General features: G+C 35.7%; 1 protein-coding gene across 1 annotated transcript; it reads left to right on the forward strand.

The window, feature by feature from the left end:
• Positions 1-1,205: 1,205 nt before the first annotated feature.
• On the forward strand, positions 1,206-15,616 carry LOC135689004 (F-box only protein 32). The gene is made up of 12 exons (XM_065206101.2): positions 1,206-1,499; positions 4,888-4,928; positions 7,117-7,214; positions 7,811-7,903; positions 8,817-8,913; positions 9,497-9,568; positions 10,261-10,358; positions 10,746-10,867; positions 12,221-12,293; positions 12,615-12,676; positions 13,249-13,321; positions 13,982-15,616. Exons 1-12 carry the CDS (start codon positions 1,360-1,362, stop codon positions 14,078-14,080), a joined length of 1,068 nt encoding a protein of 355 aa, XP_065062173.2. The 5' UTR covers positions 1,206-1,359; the 3' UTR covers positions 14,081-15,616.
• The last annotated feature ends 3,319 nt before the right edge of the window (positions 15,617-18,935 follow it).

Raw genomic sequence — 18,935 nt, forward strand, 5'->3', positions numbered from 1 at the left:
CCTTTCTTTCGGCATATCAAACGACAATCGGAGAATCATAAGCGTAGGCTCTTACCCCATCAATCTTCTGTAATTTGGCCTTGGTTCATAACTTTATAAGCCAGGCCTGAATAACAGTAATCCGTTGGCAAACTTGAAATCTTCTACTGGTCATTTCCCACCCAATTTTATATACCTATCATAATGAAACATAATACCCCTGGGGGCTTGCTTATTCGACGATTTATAGTGCCACACATTTTTTCGAGAAAAAGTGTTCTTGAAATATTTTCCTTAACGGGAATCCTGCGAAAATTCTTTCTCGAGTGTTTTTGCGTAAAATTCAAAAAAGATTTTCATGAAATTGATCGCCTTTTAATATTATAGTAAAATTAAGAACTTTTAAGACTATTAAGGGTGGTTGGTCTGCAGGAAAATTTTCTGCAGTTTCAGCCCAGAGACCTTTATTCTTCTATTGATTGTGCAGGGGCGGCGCCAAAAAAATTAAAAGTGGGATGAGGGCTTGAGTTGACCGCATTATTGAACTAAAAAGCGAACTTTTGGGAATCGCACTAAAATGCTTCACGATAATTCATGCACTAAAATGCTTCAAGATAATTCAATGGGGCACTCGTTATGCGGTACATTGGAATGGCCGGGAGAGGTTGTCGGAGGCCATAGGTACATCTGAAAGAAAGGCTTCCCTGCGAGCGAAACGAGCAGAAAATTTATTGCAACCACGCCCTTTAGATTTGCTTAAAATACATTTCAGAACATTTCTTGTAGTCATTTTTGCAACAGTTTAAAACATTTCACTATTGCATGCTTTTACTGCGATTGATTAATTCCAGTCTTAAAATAGAATTCATTGCTTAATGAGGTACTATAGACCTCAAGTTTTTCTTGAGAAATTAAACATTTAAAGGATTTATCGCACTATTCTTTTCTTTTACCTTTTTTCTTTTAATTTTTTATGAAACACCTTTTTGCAAAAAAAATTGGGGAGGCTGAAGCCTCCCAGCCCTCCTCTGGCGCCGCCCATGCTGTGCTTAGAGATATATCGAGGTATGACGTAATGTTATGCGAGAAACAGACGGTAAACATCGCTTATATTTCCCGCCATATTTCGAGGACATCCCCATTAACAGTATTGTTTTAACAGCCAATCAACTGTCAACTCTGTTCCTATTCGAGCAGTTCACCCAATAAGGGATCAGTGAAGCAGGTGATTCTCGAAAAACAAAATAGATTGCGTACCAAATTTCTCTGGCAGGTTGAGAGCTGGTTGCAGTGTCAAAAGTTGTTACTTTATGAGTTTTTGAATACCTTTCTAGAGATAATTACCCTATCTGTCACCGAAGGAATAGCAGGTTATTCAAAATGCCTTACGTAGGAGATGATTGGAGATCACCGGGCGAGATCTGGCTGAAGACTTCTGATGGATGGCGTACATGCAGAACAATAACAATTCGAAGCAGAAGCATGGATCAGGAAAATCAAAACATTGAAGACAGCTCGTTGTGAGTTAAAAGTTTACGTTACTCTTCAATGTTCATTTCGGTTTTCCTTTCATTTAATCTGTTTTGCTGTCGTGGTTCAAAGTATTCATTTAGAGCTCGGAGGGTAGTTAGCGGTGTCATAGCTGGGCTATTCAAACTTATCAATGAGCAATTTCTGTTTTCGGAACAGTTAAAATACCATTCACGTGATTTCGGGAAACTATAGCTAACTCGTATTTTGTTTTAGTTCTTTATTATGCAAAACTTGAACTTTTTGCTTCCATGACAAATAATTTTACTTGAAAGAACGTTTCTCGAGCTGTTTGTTTATGATTCTAAACTCATATGGATCACACATTCTTGAGTTAAGCATGGCCTTGATTAATCCCACAATGCTGGATTACAGTGTTTTGATTGTGGCTTTTTAATTTGAGAAGGATTTTTCTGCACAGATCTACTAGTTTTATATTTCACATTAAGTCAAGAGTCGAAGAAATCCACTTCGGCGATGGAGGCCGAAATTTTGTTTAATATGAATTGAAAATTTTAATTTCCTGCTTAATATACAAAATCCTTTCAGATTTATTCAAAGAAAGCTAAACAAAAATGTTTCTCTGCTCAGCTTTGAATACCCACTATTGTTTTAAGACGAATAAAACCGCATGTGAAACACTCAAGAAAATTACTGGTATTGTGAATGTGATACAGCCCTGGCAACCCAGCCTAAAACAATATTTTTTGAATAATATGCGGAAACTTCTGTTTATTTCGATGGGACAATGTAAACAAATCTATTTTGGTTTTTGCACCCGGCTTGTTTCGCCATATTTTCGGGAAGACCCGTTAACCATGCTGTTTATTTCCGAAACACGTTGCTCATTGTTCTGCACAGTTTTCACATAATCAGTTTGTTCGAGGAAATGCTTTCTTCTTCCAAATTACCGCTTTTCTTGCCATCTCATAGACTCACGAGAACTTTTTTCATCGATTACACTTCAATGGAAAAATTAGCCGCGAATTAACTGTCGAAATTACCGCGAAATTACAGATGAAATGTTTCGACACTCGTTACGCACGAGGCAAGATAATTTTTATTCAACAACAAAGGTTACGTGATGTTTAAAAATATACAACCCGGAGATAAGTCGCATTGTTTAGTATGCGCAGTGCTTCCTCTAAGCCATTCTTAGCCCCTGTGAGCCGCATTTACAAATAAGGACAGATCAAGATTTGTATGAGATTATGACTCAAGTGTAATGACGTAATAGAAGACAGAACTGCGTTTAAGATCCTTGTATGGCGATTTTGATTCAACCTAAAAACAAAGCTTTAATATTTTATGAAAATCATTCAGGTTGCACTATCATAAATAATATACGCATTCTTCGTACATAACTATATATTGAAATGACGTCATTAGTTTTATTCGAGTCTGGTGACGAAATACAATACTGGATAAAAATGTTGAGACAAAATGCAAATTTTGCAATTTTTACTTTATGTTGCCCAGTAAATTCAAATCCCCCTTCTCCTCAATTTCAATGTTGGATTTATAGTTCTATCATTTCTCCTTCAAAATCATGCATTCGACATTGATTTGGGGGAGGGCGGAAAGTTATTTTTCAAATGAAAGAGAAAATATCAACTTTCTTTGAAAATCCGGAACTATTTTTGTCCGGGATTTTAGCTAGGGTAAGCATTAACTAGCAAGGACCGTGGAACATATTACATATTGAGGGGGCTAAAACGTGGGTGGATGCCTAAACATGCTGAAAACCAGAAGTACCTAAACATGTTAGAAACAGTTTTCGTATGTTATTAAGTACAACTTGTTAATTATTAGGGGGGCTAAAGGCCCCCGTAGCCCCTGCTGCCGCGGTCTGCTCAAATTGGCGTAGCAACGGTGTTGAGAAAGCCGTGGTAAAAAGGGATTGTGGAAGGGGGACAAGCTCGCCCCCCAAAATGTTGCAAAGTTATACAAACATCTTATTCTAAACCCTTTACTTCTTTTAAATTGGTTTACTTTGTCTAGGCTCTATCACGTAAATTCGTGATTGTGTAATATCGGTTTCTTTGATACCAGTATACTTTGCTTGTTTGTTTGTTTCTGCTCGTTACATGGCGTTTTCATTACCACAGGCAGCGCTCTGTGTATTGCGTGAGAGGTTTTGCCGCAGTTTCCGTCACGCGAAAGCGATCAATTGTGACAGGTAGAGCTTAGAAGACGATCATTCATGAACAATACTTCATCGCCAGCCTCGTAGGAACGAGGAATTTTCACTAAAGAGGCAAAGGGCACCTACACGCGAGAATTTCGTATAGAGTACCGAAGTGATGACGTCATAAAAACCTATTTTTAGAATTTCTGAATTTTGATCCCGGAACTTAAAAGAGCATCATGAAATACCTCTTAGTATGCAAACTTAGTTGAAGGCATCACGAATTGGCTTAGATATGGCCACATAAGGACAAGCTCTTGTCTCACCAAACCTCTGTAATTTGGTCTTGGTTCATAACTTTATGAACCATGCCAGAATAACAGTGATCCGTTAGCAAACTTGAAATCTTTCATTGGCCATATCTCGCCCAGTTTGGAACATATCTAGCTAATTTTGCACACTGAGGGGTATTTTATGTCATTCTTTCAGATTATGCGGCTAAATTTTTGAAATTCTAAAAATAGATTTTTGGCGACGTCACACTTCGGTACTCTATACCCGTTCAATATCCTTGAGGCCAAATTTTTGCTTTCTCGTTTTCAAAAGCTCAAAAAAACCAAGAAAAATACACTCTTTTTTTTTAAAAGAAACAGTAAATTTAGGTTCAGGCTGACTGTTCTTAATTTTTTTCGAAAATCTGAGGCTGGATTGTTCTTAATTTGTTCTTAAATTAAGAGGGTGTAAACAGTGCTTTTGCTAGCTTTTTTGCTCTAAGGAGGTCTTCAGGCCTCATTTGCCAACAAAGTGAGTGAGACAGCCTTAATTTGCTGACAAATTTGAATATCCACCGAAAATGCACCCACACATCGCTAAAAATCCTCGATTTTGAGAAAAAACGTTGTTCAAAATTGCATTTTGCAGAAGCTCAGCCTCAACTTGTTCATAATTTGTTCTTAACTTTTGACCAGTTTTGAGGCTCGTGACATTATAAAATTGTTCTTATAAAATGAAAAGAGTGTAAACATCTCTCTCTGAACTGTCACCATAGAGTAATACCCAAAAAGAATTATAATTGTAATAATGTTATTTATCCTGGAAATAAATGAAGGAAATTACAGCGGATGGAAAATCCATATTCACTCTGAGTTCTTTATGACTCGAAGAATTCGATATACGAGTTGCCAAGTATGCTTACATTCACAGTGCATTTCGAAATTTCCTTCTGACCATTACTAAATGCTTTTTTGCAGGGATGGAAAGAAAAGCAATGCCGTGGCTACCAAGAGTGGAGGTAATCACATTGGCTTAGTTCTTGTTGAATCTTGTGATGCAGAACGATAGAAAATCTCAGTTGGGTAGAATTTAGTTGTTTTGGACTAGTTTTGGCATTATTTCATGATAGGTTTAGTAATTAGAAAGGGTTTAAACTTATTTGTTAAGGATATCATAAGTACTTGCCCAGCCTTTTGCCTGAAGTCAGGGCCGCAGAGAAGATGTTTAGGCCCCGGGTCAGGACGAAAGATATATAGTAAAGACAGACGTTTGTAGGGGGTACACATTATTTGGTAACATTCAGAAGCTTTTCAACTTCTTTAGACCAAGCCCACGAAATTCATAACATCAGTCAAAGACTCAAGCTGCTTCTACCTTACCTCTTTCATAGACTTTTATCATTATTGTTTCTTTAAAAGACAGTTTGTGATAATGGAGAGGCTGGACTGTCATTATAATGTTTTTAATTGAGTTCCTAAGGCCAAAGGTCCCTAAGGCCAAGGGCCCCTAAGGCCAAGGGCCCCTAAGGCCAAGGGCCCCCTGGTCAGTGACCCCCCTGACCCCCCTCTCCTCAGCACTGCCTGAAGTTTTTTCCTAAAAGAACCAAATCCCTTTAAAATGGAGAACAAGCAAATAATTCCATTGCAAAAAATAGTAACATCAAAGATTTTTCTACGTTATATTCTGCCTTTAAACGAGCTGCCTTACTTGAATAAAGGCATCTTGTTATCATGCTGCTATAGATGATGATTTTTCCTCTTCAAAATGTTATCTGGACTTGGAATTTTCTTTAAATAGAAAAGCACACTCCTTCAAACAACCAACCTCGAGTTCCAAACAATGAAGAGTCTGAATTAAATTCAGGGCCATCGAGAGGCAGCTCGGGCCCAGGGGTGATTCACAAAACTCGACCCCTTTAAGAAAATTTCCTGTGGCCATGCCCTTCAAGGGAAACGCCCTTTTTTAGGTACATTTGTTGAAAATGTTTTTTAAGGATTTTTACAAGCAAAACATTTTATATGAGTCAAGGACATGTGGACATTTCTCTGCGACAAACTTACAGGCGTTGATTTCGCTAAAATAGTACCTTTTTTGAAGGAGGGGCTGAAATACCCAATAATGGACTTTTATTCCGGAAGCCCAGGTGTCAAACCAACAATTCGCTTTCTTTAACCTTCCAAATGGATGATTTAACAAAACTGATAACCAAGTTTAGATTGTGATATCCACGTTAATATCACCTTCTTTGTTTACTGATAAAGGCAGATTTGCGTAAAAAAACCCGCTCTGTTAGCAGTCTCAAGGTGTTAGCGAACCTTTTCTTCCTGACTGCCATTGATTGGCCCCGAGTAAAATATTTCAGCATCAACGGCGGTGTGACTTAATTATGATTTTAACCTGTAATACCCAATGGGTTTTTTTCGCACCAAACTGGTCGGTTCAACTCCTGCTTTTAGCGGAAAGTTCATCGAAGTAATGCATTTCTCCTAGCCTCTTTTCTGATTATGAGGAGGAAGAACGGGGCGGACATGAACAATCCGGAGAGCTACCATGTTTTGCTTGATGTCAGATTTCTAGGAGAGCGTTCCCTGATCCTAGGCGACCTGTGATTGATTGATGCAGTCAAAAAACTCCTTGACGTGTATGACACTAGGTTAATCGGATTATCCGAACCGGATCCTTCACCTTCGCCGAATAACGGAAGAGAAAAAACATGAAGTGGCGAACTGTTTTAATCCCTCCTATCTGGCAGCGAAAAATGCATTGAGAAAGGAAAGAGGGAATGTTGTTTCAGACCCGGAAATTTTAAGTTGCCGCATAATATCACAGAAAAAATTTTTATTTGCTTTTTGTTGCTCAATTTATACTTTTCTCAATGTATTAATAACAAAATTTTTCGAGTGAGTCAAAAACTCATGCAACTTTGACTCATGAGTCAGACGCAAGGAAAAAACGCATCGTGTAAACTGGCCTTTAGTATGGTCTACATGAAGGTGTCATTCAACTTGATTGCATTAAGGAGGATCTTTCCTTCACAACTACAATTAGCATCGACCTTGGCCCTGCCTTTTTAACTTTCTTCCTGTTACTATAGATTTCGGTATTCTATTTAAAGATCAGGTTGTGAATGAATGCAAATGTGAGATAGTTAACATGTTTCATTTGAATTGGCTTCCGACTTCTCACTCTTTACTGTTGTTTTACAGGTTTCCTGTGGCAGACAAAAGCTCCATACATCGTATTGCCTGGCTGCCCAAAACGTGGCCCGTCGTTTTACTTTGTTTCAAAGCGAACCTCAAGACCGGTCAGTAATCAACTAAACATTTAGGTGTTCTTTCTATGTAAATGTAAGCTTAAAATTGACCTCGTCTTTAGTTCAAACGGGGATGGTGCGAACTCCGATATTAGAAGCGTATGAGTGTGTTCTTTAATATCTTGCAACTAAATGATGTAGCTTAAACATAAACATAAAAATTAGTCAAGTACACTTTGTCACAAAACAGAAATCACTCGTAAGACAACAACATGCATCAAACGACTATCAGTAATTAGCAAGCAATTATAAATCAAAATTAATCTATAAGGTCATCACATTTTTGTAAAGAAGCACCATTTTGTCTCGAAGCGTAAGGAAGACGATTAGCAGTTGTCTAAAGATTTGCAAACTCTCACAAGAAAAATTTTATTGAAAGCTTTTATCAAGCGCTATTATGAAAATCTAATACGGTCATTTTTCTCCGTGCTAAAGAGTGAAAAGGATAGTAAGAAATAAGCACTTTACAACCGAATGATATTATAAAAAAATACCCGCTTTTGTCCAAGCCCAAGTCAGAGTCACAGTCTTAAAAGCAGGTCTGTTGAGGAAGTTTCATATCATATTAAACCTATATCTTACCACAGAATGGCAATTACAGTACTGTTGAAGAAGCATTTCAAGCCTTGGAATTCAGCAGAGCCGTACAAGACCAACGCAAGTTTAGATACGTTTGCAAGGTGAGCTTTCTTATATTCAAGTATTGTAGTAGAGTAGGCCCCAGGCCCCCTGGGCAACGCGTGACGACACCATGTAAACACGGGTGTGAATATAGATGAGATTGGCTTGCTGTATGAAGTCTCATGTCTTGCCTTGGCCTTCCACCTCAATATTCGTAAATATTATAAGTATTACATTAAAGGAGGGATGAAAAATCATTTTCGCCACAGTCGTCCAGGGCTGTAAAAATTTTGTCTAAAGAAGGGAAATGTTAAATTTTTAATGGCTAATCATTCTGTCTCAGACTAGAGGCAATGAAATGCCTTTCTCTTTCGCTGAGAGAGGTGCAAAACATAAAATCTAAGCATGAAGATATTCATAAAGAATACTTCGTTGTCCCTGTTAGCCTGCGCAAATCGTTGCGATTGCGTTAATTTTTGAGTATGCTTTGAGAATCCAATGAAAATTTCTTGCAAAATATTTATGAATTGTCATTATCGTAGATTTGAACATCATATTTTGAACCTAATTGACTCATCTCTCCCTTTTTTCGTTCTTCCGGATCTCCGTTGTACCGTACTTCTTCTGATTTCTGTAAAGTCAAAAGCAAATTCAGCTAGCGATGAACGATTATCTTATAATGGCCATAGATACATATGATCACATCGTGTTTAATGGCCTACACTTCTGCAGGTCTTTGAATATTCACTTTCCCTCTGTGTAAAAATCAATCAAAGACATCCTATATACCAATCAAGGGCCGAGATTTGAATAACGGGCTTTCGCCCCCTCCCCATAATCCCCAACGCCCTGCAACATTTCGAAACATATCGTGGCTCTTGATACCAATTATAGCGGAGAACTGTCTCTTCATACCCTCTCACCTTCCTTTCTACAGTCTTGATTTGAATATTTGTGATTTTTGTTTTCTAGCTATTAGAACTTTTGATTCAAAATCAGCACCTTTCGCCAGAGTATGGAACGGCCCAGAAACAGGTCCAGGCTACTGTAGCTGAGATTGTTAACCACGGTAGGTACTATGTTTCGTTTAAGCTGGCTACTATAGCTGAGATTGTTAACCACGGTAGGTACTATGTTTCGTTTTAAAGAAGAGCTTATTTAACTCGGCTAATTGTGTGCAAAATTGTTGTGCTTTGTTTTTGTTCATCAGCAGAGCAACTTGTATTTCTAAAGAAATGCTGGATGGTTGACGACTTCCTTTTAAGGTTGAAAATAAGGACACATAAGAAGCAAAGCAGGCTGAGATTCGATAAAAAAAACAAGAAATAACATGCTAGCAAAAATTGAAAAATAAAAGAATAGGAACAGATCAAAAGAAATCGAGAAGCAGAATAGCATCTAAAAACAAGTAAAGAAACTTACTATGATAAAATGATAAAAAAGTAAGAGAATTTGTGTTGTTATGAAAAATCGTGTAGAGTCAATTGTTCATATGAGATTACAACTGCTATGAATTCTTTGAGAATAAATTCTTAACCGGTCTGTGATGCTGTCCAAGGACCGTTTTTTGTTGCAATTCTAATTTTCACGCTTGCTGCATCAGGCTCCTTGACAACTACCAGTGAAGATATTCAACTTTTTTTTGTTTACAGTTCTGGATACCGAGTGCAATGTGCATGTTGCAAAGAAGATTGTCAACTTATCAAGAGAAAAACACCTGGCTGGTTTGTTTTCAGCTCTTTCTTTGCAAAATATTCTGTTTACGAATTATGTTGATGCAAAAAACATCATTCGCAGGAATAGCCTGTAAAGCATGCTAATTTTCAAAGTGAGTTGTAAGGCTAAAATTCAAATAAAGTTGTTAGCATTTAGTGCCAAAAAAACTTCCTCGATAATATATATATAAAGGAATCCTTTCAATGAAGATCGAAGAAAGTTTCATTACCTTTCATTCCTTTTCATAGTTTAACATCGTTGTGATAGCGTAATGAACGATGCGAGATTCAGTTGTTCCTATTAAAACCATTCTTGAAAACCATTGGGCAACTGGTAAATCATTTAGTGATATAGCAAGGGTTGCAATTAACGTGCGCGAAAGGTTATCAATATCCAGCCCCTCTAAAGTTATTAATTCAGTTGGTCAGAAACAAATTGATAAGATAAAAAAATAAGTCTGTCCAGAGTCTTGAAAGAGCTTTTTCTCCTTGCTAGCAGTGCCCTCAAACAGTTGGTCTGTTGCTCTCCCACCTTTTTGAACACAGCCCATTGACAACTTTAATATTTTGCAACCCTGGATGTCATCTGTTCTAATTTTATTCACATTCATCTATTTTGTATCTTTATCACCCAGTATATGAAAGTAATGATAGATTATGTAGTTTTTGTAATAGAGGTTATTTTTATTTTTCACATTCAGCAAAAGATAAGTACGCTGGGCGGAGATTGGCCTTCGATCGAAAGCTATATGAACTCGTGGATCTCTTGGGAAAGTTAAAAAGATTTCGGGTCAAAAAGGTGTAGTATTCTGCAATTTTTGTCTTTGTTGAAAAAGCTATGTCGGGCTGGTTTTAGAAATTTGTTAATGCCATCTGCAGTGAACTATAGCTAGTGGGTGAGATAAAAAGTTTAGAAATTTTCACTTCCCATACCAGTTTTTAGGTCTTTTTGTTGCATGTAATCATTGAATAAATTATTTTGCAAATTACAACTTCAATATGATGAAGGCTAGTGCTTGAACAGTCCTTCGTCCTAAAGAATTTATAATATGAAGTTGTAGTATTGGTTAACATAAGGAAATCTAAACTATTTTGGTTTAGATTTTCTTGACATATTACTCGACATATTTTTGTTTGATATCAAATGTCAGTTTGCAATACAATATCATCTCCATTCATTTTTTAGCTTAGGAAAGGAATCACAATAACATCGATGAACATAACAGAGTTACCCGAAGAGTGTATCCGTCATATTGTTTCCTGTTTCTCAGACCATCGAGATATCTGTAGAATAGCAAGAGTCAACAGGTAGTAATATTTTTGTAATATAACAGGTAGTAATATAACAGGTAGTGATATTAATGATATTAAGCTTTTCTAATATTTATGCCGGAATATTTTCTATCCGTCTTATTGTTTCCTGTTTCTCAGACCATCGAGATATCTGTATAATATTTTTACTTGAATAGGTATTGCAAAATAGGTATTTTTTTGTAAGAACCTAAGGTCCGGTGTTGGTAGGCAGTTCTGGCCATTTTGCTATCAAAAGTTTCTTACGTGTTTCTTAAATTTCTTAGGTAATGAATTTTTTAAACATGCTCCCAAGCTAAAGTAAATAGTTCACTAAGATTCAGAGATAAACTAACAAAGTGATCAAGAAATTTTGTTTTCCTAGAATAACTAACTCTGTTGAGATCTGTAAACAGTTAGGCTCATTGGACTTCATAAATGTCAAGTTGAAGTCAAAACAAATTTTCAAATGGAAACTTCTTGAGTGTGCAATTTACTGAGAATAAATGCAAACTGCATGTCAAGTGTAGTGTTGCAGTATACAATGATGTTTAATGTAAAGACTGTTTCGAATGTGTCAACTCGGAAAATTAAAACTTTTATTTTTTCAATTTGGGTTGTTTTCTAACTTTCGAATAATTGAGCCTACCGTTTCTTATACCCTGTTTCTTATGAAAAGAATGAGTGTAATGATATTTAGCTTTTCTAATGTTTATGCCAAGATAAGTTCTAACTAGTGTAAGCAAATCTAAGCTAAATCAGCTTTGACTGTTTTATTAAACTTCATCTTTATTAAATTTTTAAGCTAATCATAACGCATTATGTATATCCCTATTAAAGATCTTTCTCTAATTCCCCTTCCTGTTTGGTCCAGGGTTTCAGCCGAAGGAAACAGAATCCCTTTATTCTAAGGTTAATCTTAAAAGGTTTATACTGAAATGGGATGTCATTGGAAAGTATAGAAGTAAATACTCATCTTATACGGTAGAACAGCACTCAAAAATCATTTCTTGTCAAACCAATTTTTTAATTGAAGTACAGAATCTTTTCAATAACATCTACCAGAGAAACAGCGATAAATGTAATAACGTGAACCCTCTTGAATCTCAAATATTGTTGTTGATACTTTCAACGCTTATGTCTATCTAATGTGCCAAGTATATTTACTTTCATAAGATTCTTTATTCATTCTTTTGCAATTGAAATTCTTATATTTATTTTGCTCGGGTCTCTGTTGGTAATAAATCAGTGGTCGAAATATTCGTTACAGAAACAAAACAATCTTACACTAATTTATGCAATGCTGGTGCATTTTATTTTCTTGCCTGGATAAAATCTATCTCGTTAATGTGACCTTTCTGTTTATTTCAGGCAATTTAACAAGATATGCAACGAGTCTTCTTTATGGAAAGGGCTATGCAAGTTCCATTTCTCCAAACAGCAGGTAATATAATCTCCTTTTGTGCAGCTAGAAAATACGATTGCGTTGGGCAGTTATTTCCCTCAAATATTGTTTATATCAAAGATTTCCTTTCAGTTTTTGAAAAGCTTTTATGTTTAATGGGATTAGTATAGTTCTGTTCTGAATAGAAAAAATGATGGTATTTAACGGTATTTTCTTTTAAATCTTTCTACGAAATTTGTTCATTTGGGTTGCAGTTTCATGTGTAGTGGTTAAAACTGCTGATCTAACATGAATTCGACTGTTCAGTAACTTATGTTTGCTATACCATTAAAAAATTTCATGAAAGATCTTCCCTTTCAGTTACAAAAGGTCAAAGTGGAAGCCTATCCTAATTGGAAAGGATTATACAGAATGCTAATAAGGTTCGTTACATTGAAGAGAATTACTTTAATTGAAATTTTCATTAAAAAACCTCACCGATTCTTATTTAACAAGACTATTTTATCTTAAAACCTTACACAAAGATTTAAACCTGGATTCTTGTTAAATTTAACTTCATCATAATCAGGTTTAAAGACTGTTAAAAAAATGTTATTGATGTAAAATTTATTTGATTAATCACATTGTTTTCAGGTTGTCCATAATTAATATCGCTGCACTGCCTCTATAGTCGTTGAACACTGACGTTAGTTTGAAAGTGTGAACCCAGCCAATTCCCTCATCTTGAAACAATTTTGAAACCATCTTTTTCGTGTTACTTGCACAATATGTATCCTAACTATCAACATTATTCTCAGAGGAAGTACTTGTATTCGGTAAAAATATTCAAAATATAAAAAAAACTTAATTGGTGTTCAACGTGATTTAAGCAGGCATAAGATTTTCAATAAAAGAATAAATTATATACTGATGTATTTTTTTTTACGACAGTGTTTTTATTTGGATTCTCTAAGTAATGTTGCCTTTTACAGTGCATTATCATAATATTTTTCAGGCAGTGCCAATTGCGAGATGTCTATGCTGATATTCTAGAGCTTTGTTCTCATTGCCACTGCATGTTTTGGACGGTACGTATTTTTGTGTTGTCAAAATACTTCATAATGACAAATATGTATGAAAAATTGCAGCAAATCCTTGTGGTGCTATTCTTTTGGTGCCAGAGCCTCGGATAGCCTCGAAGACAATGTTAACCGTAAACCTACTTTCTTACGACTCTCACGACCTTCTACAGTCCACACACCTTTTTCGATAAGAATCTTTCTATAAGGTACTGAGCCATAGGATGACCAAAGAATAATAAAGCAATAATGGTGATCATCCTGAACCATGTTTCGGTCTCAATGCAGTAACATTGAACAACAAACGCAATAAATCTTTGCTGCAAACTTTTTGCGCAACCTAGTTTCTTGCTGAATAAAATTCAAGAAGACGTGCTTAGATCGTAGCAAAGAAACCTTTGATTTTTGCAAAACCTCTTTTACTACTTCGAGTTTCTCGTGTTACCATCACATCGTTTCTCTCGTTCAATATTCACAACGAATATTAAATTTCATGAACAACGAGAGCAAAAAAGGTCAGTTATTAACTATGTTCAAATTAAAACCTTCGTCTTCCAACGAATATGAAAACTTAGGGTTGCTTGTTGCATGTTTAGACATTGAACAGTTTATATAGCTAATCTTTTGTCTCAAATTTTGCATTGGTCAATCAAGCCGTTTTCTTTGCAGGGAACATGTCACCCATGCACCTATGATGGAGAGAAACATGATCATCAGCCTCCTGTTTTCATTCCTGTCACACCAGAAGGGTTTTTTCATCTCTTTTAGAACTAATTTCGTCGGCAACTTGCTTCATACGGAATTAATATGAGTAATTGACGATTCTCAATGTCCAGTAAGCAGACCTACATGGTTATGAAATCAAAGATTTTTTGGCCAAAAAAGTGTAAATAAAGAAGTCTATTATTGTTTCATCTTTGGTCTAAGTTATATGTTTCTTAAAGTTATGTGTTCAGGTTAGGGCAAGGTCGCTGTGAGTTTAAAGGCTCCTGCGCAACCGGTTGCGACTGTAATCAACTGCCGCTAACATGCTGGTAGCGCAAGAGCCTTTAAGGAAGCTATCCGCTATTTCTATCTATGTTTACTTCTGCAAAGCTAAAAACATAGAGAAGGAATTCGAGGACTAGATTATAACGTTGCTATTCAAGGTCACCTTTCTAAAGTGTGCGCTAACAGGTTTGTCACTGTAGTCTTCTTAATTGACAATTGAACCCAGTTACAGTAAATCCAAGTCCAGTGTATTGTGACAAAAGAAAGGGTGCTGGGTGCTGGCTTGTCATGCCATACTTGTCATGCCTGCTTGTCAGATTTGTCGAAAAGTTTTGATGAGGTGATCATAAAACAATTGGGTATCACTGGCAGTGTTATGTCTCCTGTCTTAGCAGAATAAATTCACGAGAAAACAGTTCTCGAACAGCATGACTCGCTCGATCCAGATCGCAAGGCAAGGAGATTGTGATTAGATTCAATGCTAATGCAAACGGCTATTTTGAGTCTATTCTTTCGTTCCGTAAGATTCCCTGTTTATTTAACGGTACTTTGAGATAAACATTGAAAGAAAACTTGCTTTGGTGCTTTCTCATTAGTAGTACTCTACGCAATTCTTTGTCATTTAGCCTGTGTCCCAGTCCACAAATGCAGCCACACTTATGGACTGTGCAATATTGATAAATATCCTGTCCACAGTTTCCACCAGGATCTGGTGGTAATTTATGCAACCTTACACAATTATGCCATTAGCTGGAATTGTCAACGGTTCCAACCATGTAAAACTTTAAACTCTTCATGCACCATCTTATCTACGTCCTGTTTGGTTTCAGTGAATATTTCTTCGAAGATTTTTCACGCAAAATTCAATTGGTTTCATTGTAAAAATTATTTTCTAGCTATAACTAGACCCAGACCTCTGTCTGGACAGAATATCTATTAATATTGCACAGTCCATAAATGTTACAGCATTGGTGGACTGAGGCGCAGGCTATTGTCATTGTCCTGTGATTCCTTATATAGCTGTGGTGCTTTCCAATTTGCCATATTGAACACAGCTCCGTCAAATTCTTTATAGTGAGCATCCCATAATATACAAAAACTGAAAAGCTTCCCTCTAGCATTAGTGAAATGGCAGTTATCTTCGAATACCTTGAAAAATACTTTTTGTAGAAATTTAATCAAGAATATATACTTGCTTCAATTGTAATTGCTTAAAATTATTGAATCTATTGACAATGAATTTAGATTCTGTGTTTGTAGAATATCAAAAGTTGCTAGTGAATATATACTATATATAAATATTTCTTCCCATGACGTATTCTCATTTTCTGTGTTGCTGCTGCATGTTGTACTTTTCACACTCTATCTTTTATAACAACCAGGTCCTTTCTTTCTAAGCTCAAGTGCTCCCAATATTTTTCATATCTACTTCTATAGACTAATTTTCAAGATAAAAGCTACCAAATAAGAGTGAAAATAATAGTAACATTTTTAATGGCATGGTTTATCAGCTAATATGTTCTGTTTACACCGCATGAGAGTAGATATTTACTTACACATTGCTTTTCTTCTCTATTTTTTTCTAAGGCTAGCTGAGATGATCAAATTTTCTTGGCAAATCAAACCTTTGTGTTCTAATTATGTGGGTTATTATAAGAATAGTGTAGTGTGCTTCGACAACTAATAAATGAGACGATGTTGTTGATAATGTTTTACAATATTCAAACGATATGGATTTCCACACATTTTCAAGGGCAAATTTTTTTAAAGAATACCAGAGTCGTATTTCAATATTTGGCGCTTAGCATTAAAAATTGATTGGACTTAGAACGAAGCTTTTTAATAGCATAAATTTCTTGTAGCGTTAATTTAAGTATAAAAAGTTTTCTAGTGGTTGGTGAATTTTGATACAATGAATACCTGATCTGTAGAAGAAAAAGCAGCCACAATCTTCTATGCAGAATACGAAAGACAAAACCAATTTTTTTAGAGGCATTGTTTAAAATTACATTGATCATTTGTCTAAAAAAAAGTCGTTATCGAAGAGGATTGTATGAAATGGAAATTTTGTTCCAGGTTTCAGCGCCTTCCTTTTCAAATCTTGATAATATAGGCAGCCATTGTATTTATTGCGGGTTTTAAGTGGTGTATTGAGAAATCAAATTTTAGAAGCTGACCTACAGCGTTGGAAAAGAAGGCAGATGATGACGAAAAATTATTGATTAAAAGATGTAAATGTTTGGAAGTCGTTGTTAAAAAGAGCAGGAGAAATCATATTTACAGATTCATGCAAAAGCCAGAGAAGCAACGTAGATTCGTTACACAATATTTTATGAGCTTCAAGCCAGACATTTGTTCTAGGCATATTTGCAAGTTCATGAAGAAATGTTCCTAAGGGCCTTATGTTGAAAATGCAATTTTTTAAAATCTACCCATACTGGTAAAAATTGTGAATATCTGCTTCCCTGGAGGTTTTGCCGGGTACCGTAGTAAACCTAATTCCCTTGAATGCGGCAGAATTGAGGTATTCCATTATCCGTGCTCAATCAATGCGTCCTAAAATTCACAGCAAAATTGAGTTGCTGAGCAGGAGCCTACTCTTGGGAATCCCCATTCAGTGTCTGGGATGCGAGGTTAGGCGAGTTGGTTTTGTGATGTTGAAGATGGAAGTGATTTTATCGTGGTTTGAACGAAGTCATTCTAAAGCATGTAGGATAAAGAACACATTAAAAATGGCCATAAGCATTATAAAGGTTAGTGGAAAATGTTTTTCATTTGAGTTCTTGGTTATTAACGCTGTCACTTAAATGGTACCCCTCGTGTCAAGTTCGTATTTTATGTGTCCAATTTTTAAACTCGTATAGCATTCAAGAAACAATAAAAACTATAAGATTAATATAATTTTGTATTAGGCAGCTGTTCATTACTGATGTTCCATTAATTTTAAGGTTACTGACCAGCGATTCAGAACCCCGCCATCATAGGCCCACCAGACTGTAGAGAATCTTTTTTGCCCGGGAATATGACTTTGCGGGTAATGATTTTTCCGTTAGAACTCGTATGCGCAATTCTTCGGGAAAGATTATCTGAAGAGAAATTTTTTGCTTTTTTTTCTTTTATAACCATATCGCTTCTGCTAGTTAAATTATGCGAAGTTTAATTTGATCATACTGCGACTGGTGAAACAAACAATCACTGTTCACACTCACTCAGACCTTCTAGATCAATATATCAGGAAGAGCACACGACATACATTACCTGCATTACCTTCATTTTACATTGTGCATTCGCAGGTTATACATAAATTTTTGGGGTGACGAAATTCAAACAACTCTATATTTTGTACAAAAAAATTTTCGGACAAATCTTAGTCCGAAATTTTGCCAGACCGAATATTTTTGACTTTAATGTATTTTCTACTTGTGATTGCAAACTTTTCAGATTCCGGGTCAGGTACCGGTTCTTTGTATTTTCATTTTCACATCCACAAGATGCATTTACATATAAAAAAAGTGGGTTAACAGAGGAACTCCCTCGGTAGCAAAGCTAATTTAGGCGAGAGGCCCCTTGACGCACAACGTGTTGCAAACATAAGATAATGCTCAAATGGTTTTGCGAACGTCAATTAAGACATGGATAGGTTGTTTCGAACGAAAAGATTGTTAGTGAAAATTGCCAATTTTTTTTAGTTTTTTGCATATCCGGGGTCACAGATTTTATGAAAAATGACCAAGATCTTTTTCAACGAAAAAGGGCCTGAGATTTATTTGAGACTCCACAAACAGTGTTCGAAACATGAATTAATGCTTTTTAGGTGATTTCGAATGAAAAATTGTTTTGTGAAAATGGACAATTTTTTATTTTTTTTGCGTATCCAGAGTAAAAGATTTTTTGAAAAATGACCAAGTTTCTTTTTGAGAGATATGGACCTGAAATATATTGGAGACTCCGAAAATGGTGTTGGGAACGTAAGTTAAGGTATTTGAGGTGGTTTCGAATAAATTTTTTTTTTTTGAAATTGGACAATTTTTTTTCTTGCATATCAGAGGTAACAGATTTTTTGAAAAATGAGCAAGACCTTTTTTGAGATATATGGGCCTGAAATTAATTTGAGACTCTACAAAAGGTGTTCGAAACATAAATAAATGCTTATTAGGTGGTTTCGAATGAAAAATTGTTTTGTGAAAATAGACAATTTTTTTACTTTTCTTGCATAAATGGGGTAACAGATTATTTGAAAAATGAGCAAGTTCCTTTTTGAGAGATATTGGCCTGAATCTTATTGGAGACTGCACAAATGGTGTTGGGAACGTAAGTGAAGGCACTTGAGGTGGTTTCGAATGAACAATTTTTTTTGTGAAAATGGACAATTTTTTGATCTTTTTTGCATATCCGGGGTAACAGATTTTTTGAAAAATGACCAAATTATTTTCGGAGATATGGGCCTGAAATTTATTTGAGACTCCATAAATGGTGTTCCAAACATAAATTAATGCTTTTTAGGTGGTTTCGAATGAAAAATTGTTTTGTGAAAATGGACAATTTTTTTACTTTTCTTGCATAAATGGGGTAAAAGATTTTTTGAAAAATGACCAAATTCCTTTTTGGGAGATATGGACCTGAAATATATTGA

Source organism: Rhopilema esculentum, chromosome 9 (genome assembly GCF_057945365.1).
Source record: "Rhopilema esculentum isolate cy_ngs chromosome 9, ASM5794536v1, whole genome shotgun sequence".
Lineage (NCBI taxonomy): Eukaryota > Metazoa > Cnidaria > Scyphozoa > Rhizostomeae > Rhizostomatidae > Rhopilema > Rhopilema esculentum.

What these genes read in the sequence shown, in the direction of transcription:
- LOC135689004 (XM_065206101.2), top strand. Translation starts at nt 1,360, where the DNA reads ATGCCTTACGTAGGAGATGATTGGAGATCACCGGGCGAGATCTGGCTG. An exon ending in AAAGATTTCGGGTCAAAAAG is followed by an intron (nt 10,359 to 10,745) that starts GTGTAGTATTCT and finishes TTCATTTTTTAG; the next exon opens with CTTAGGAAAGGAATCACAAT. An exon ending in TTATACAGAATGCTAATAAG is followed by an intron (nt 12,677 to 13,248) that starts GTTCGTTACATT and finishes AATATTTTTCAG; the next exon opens with GCAGTGCCAATTGCGAGATG.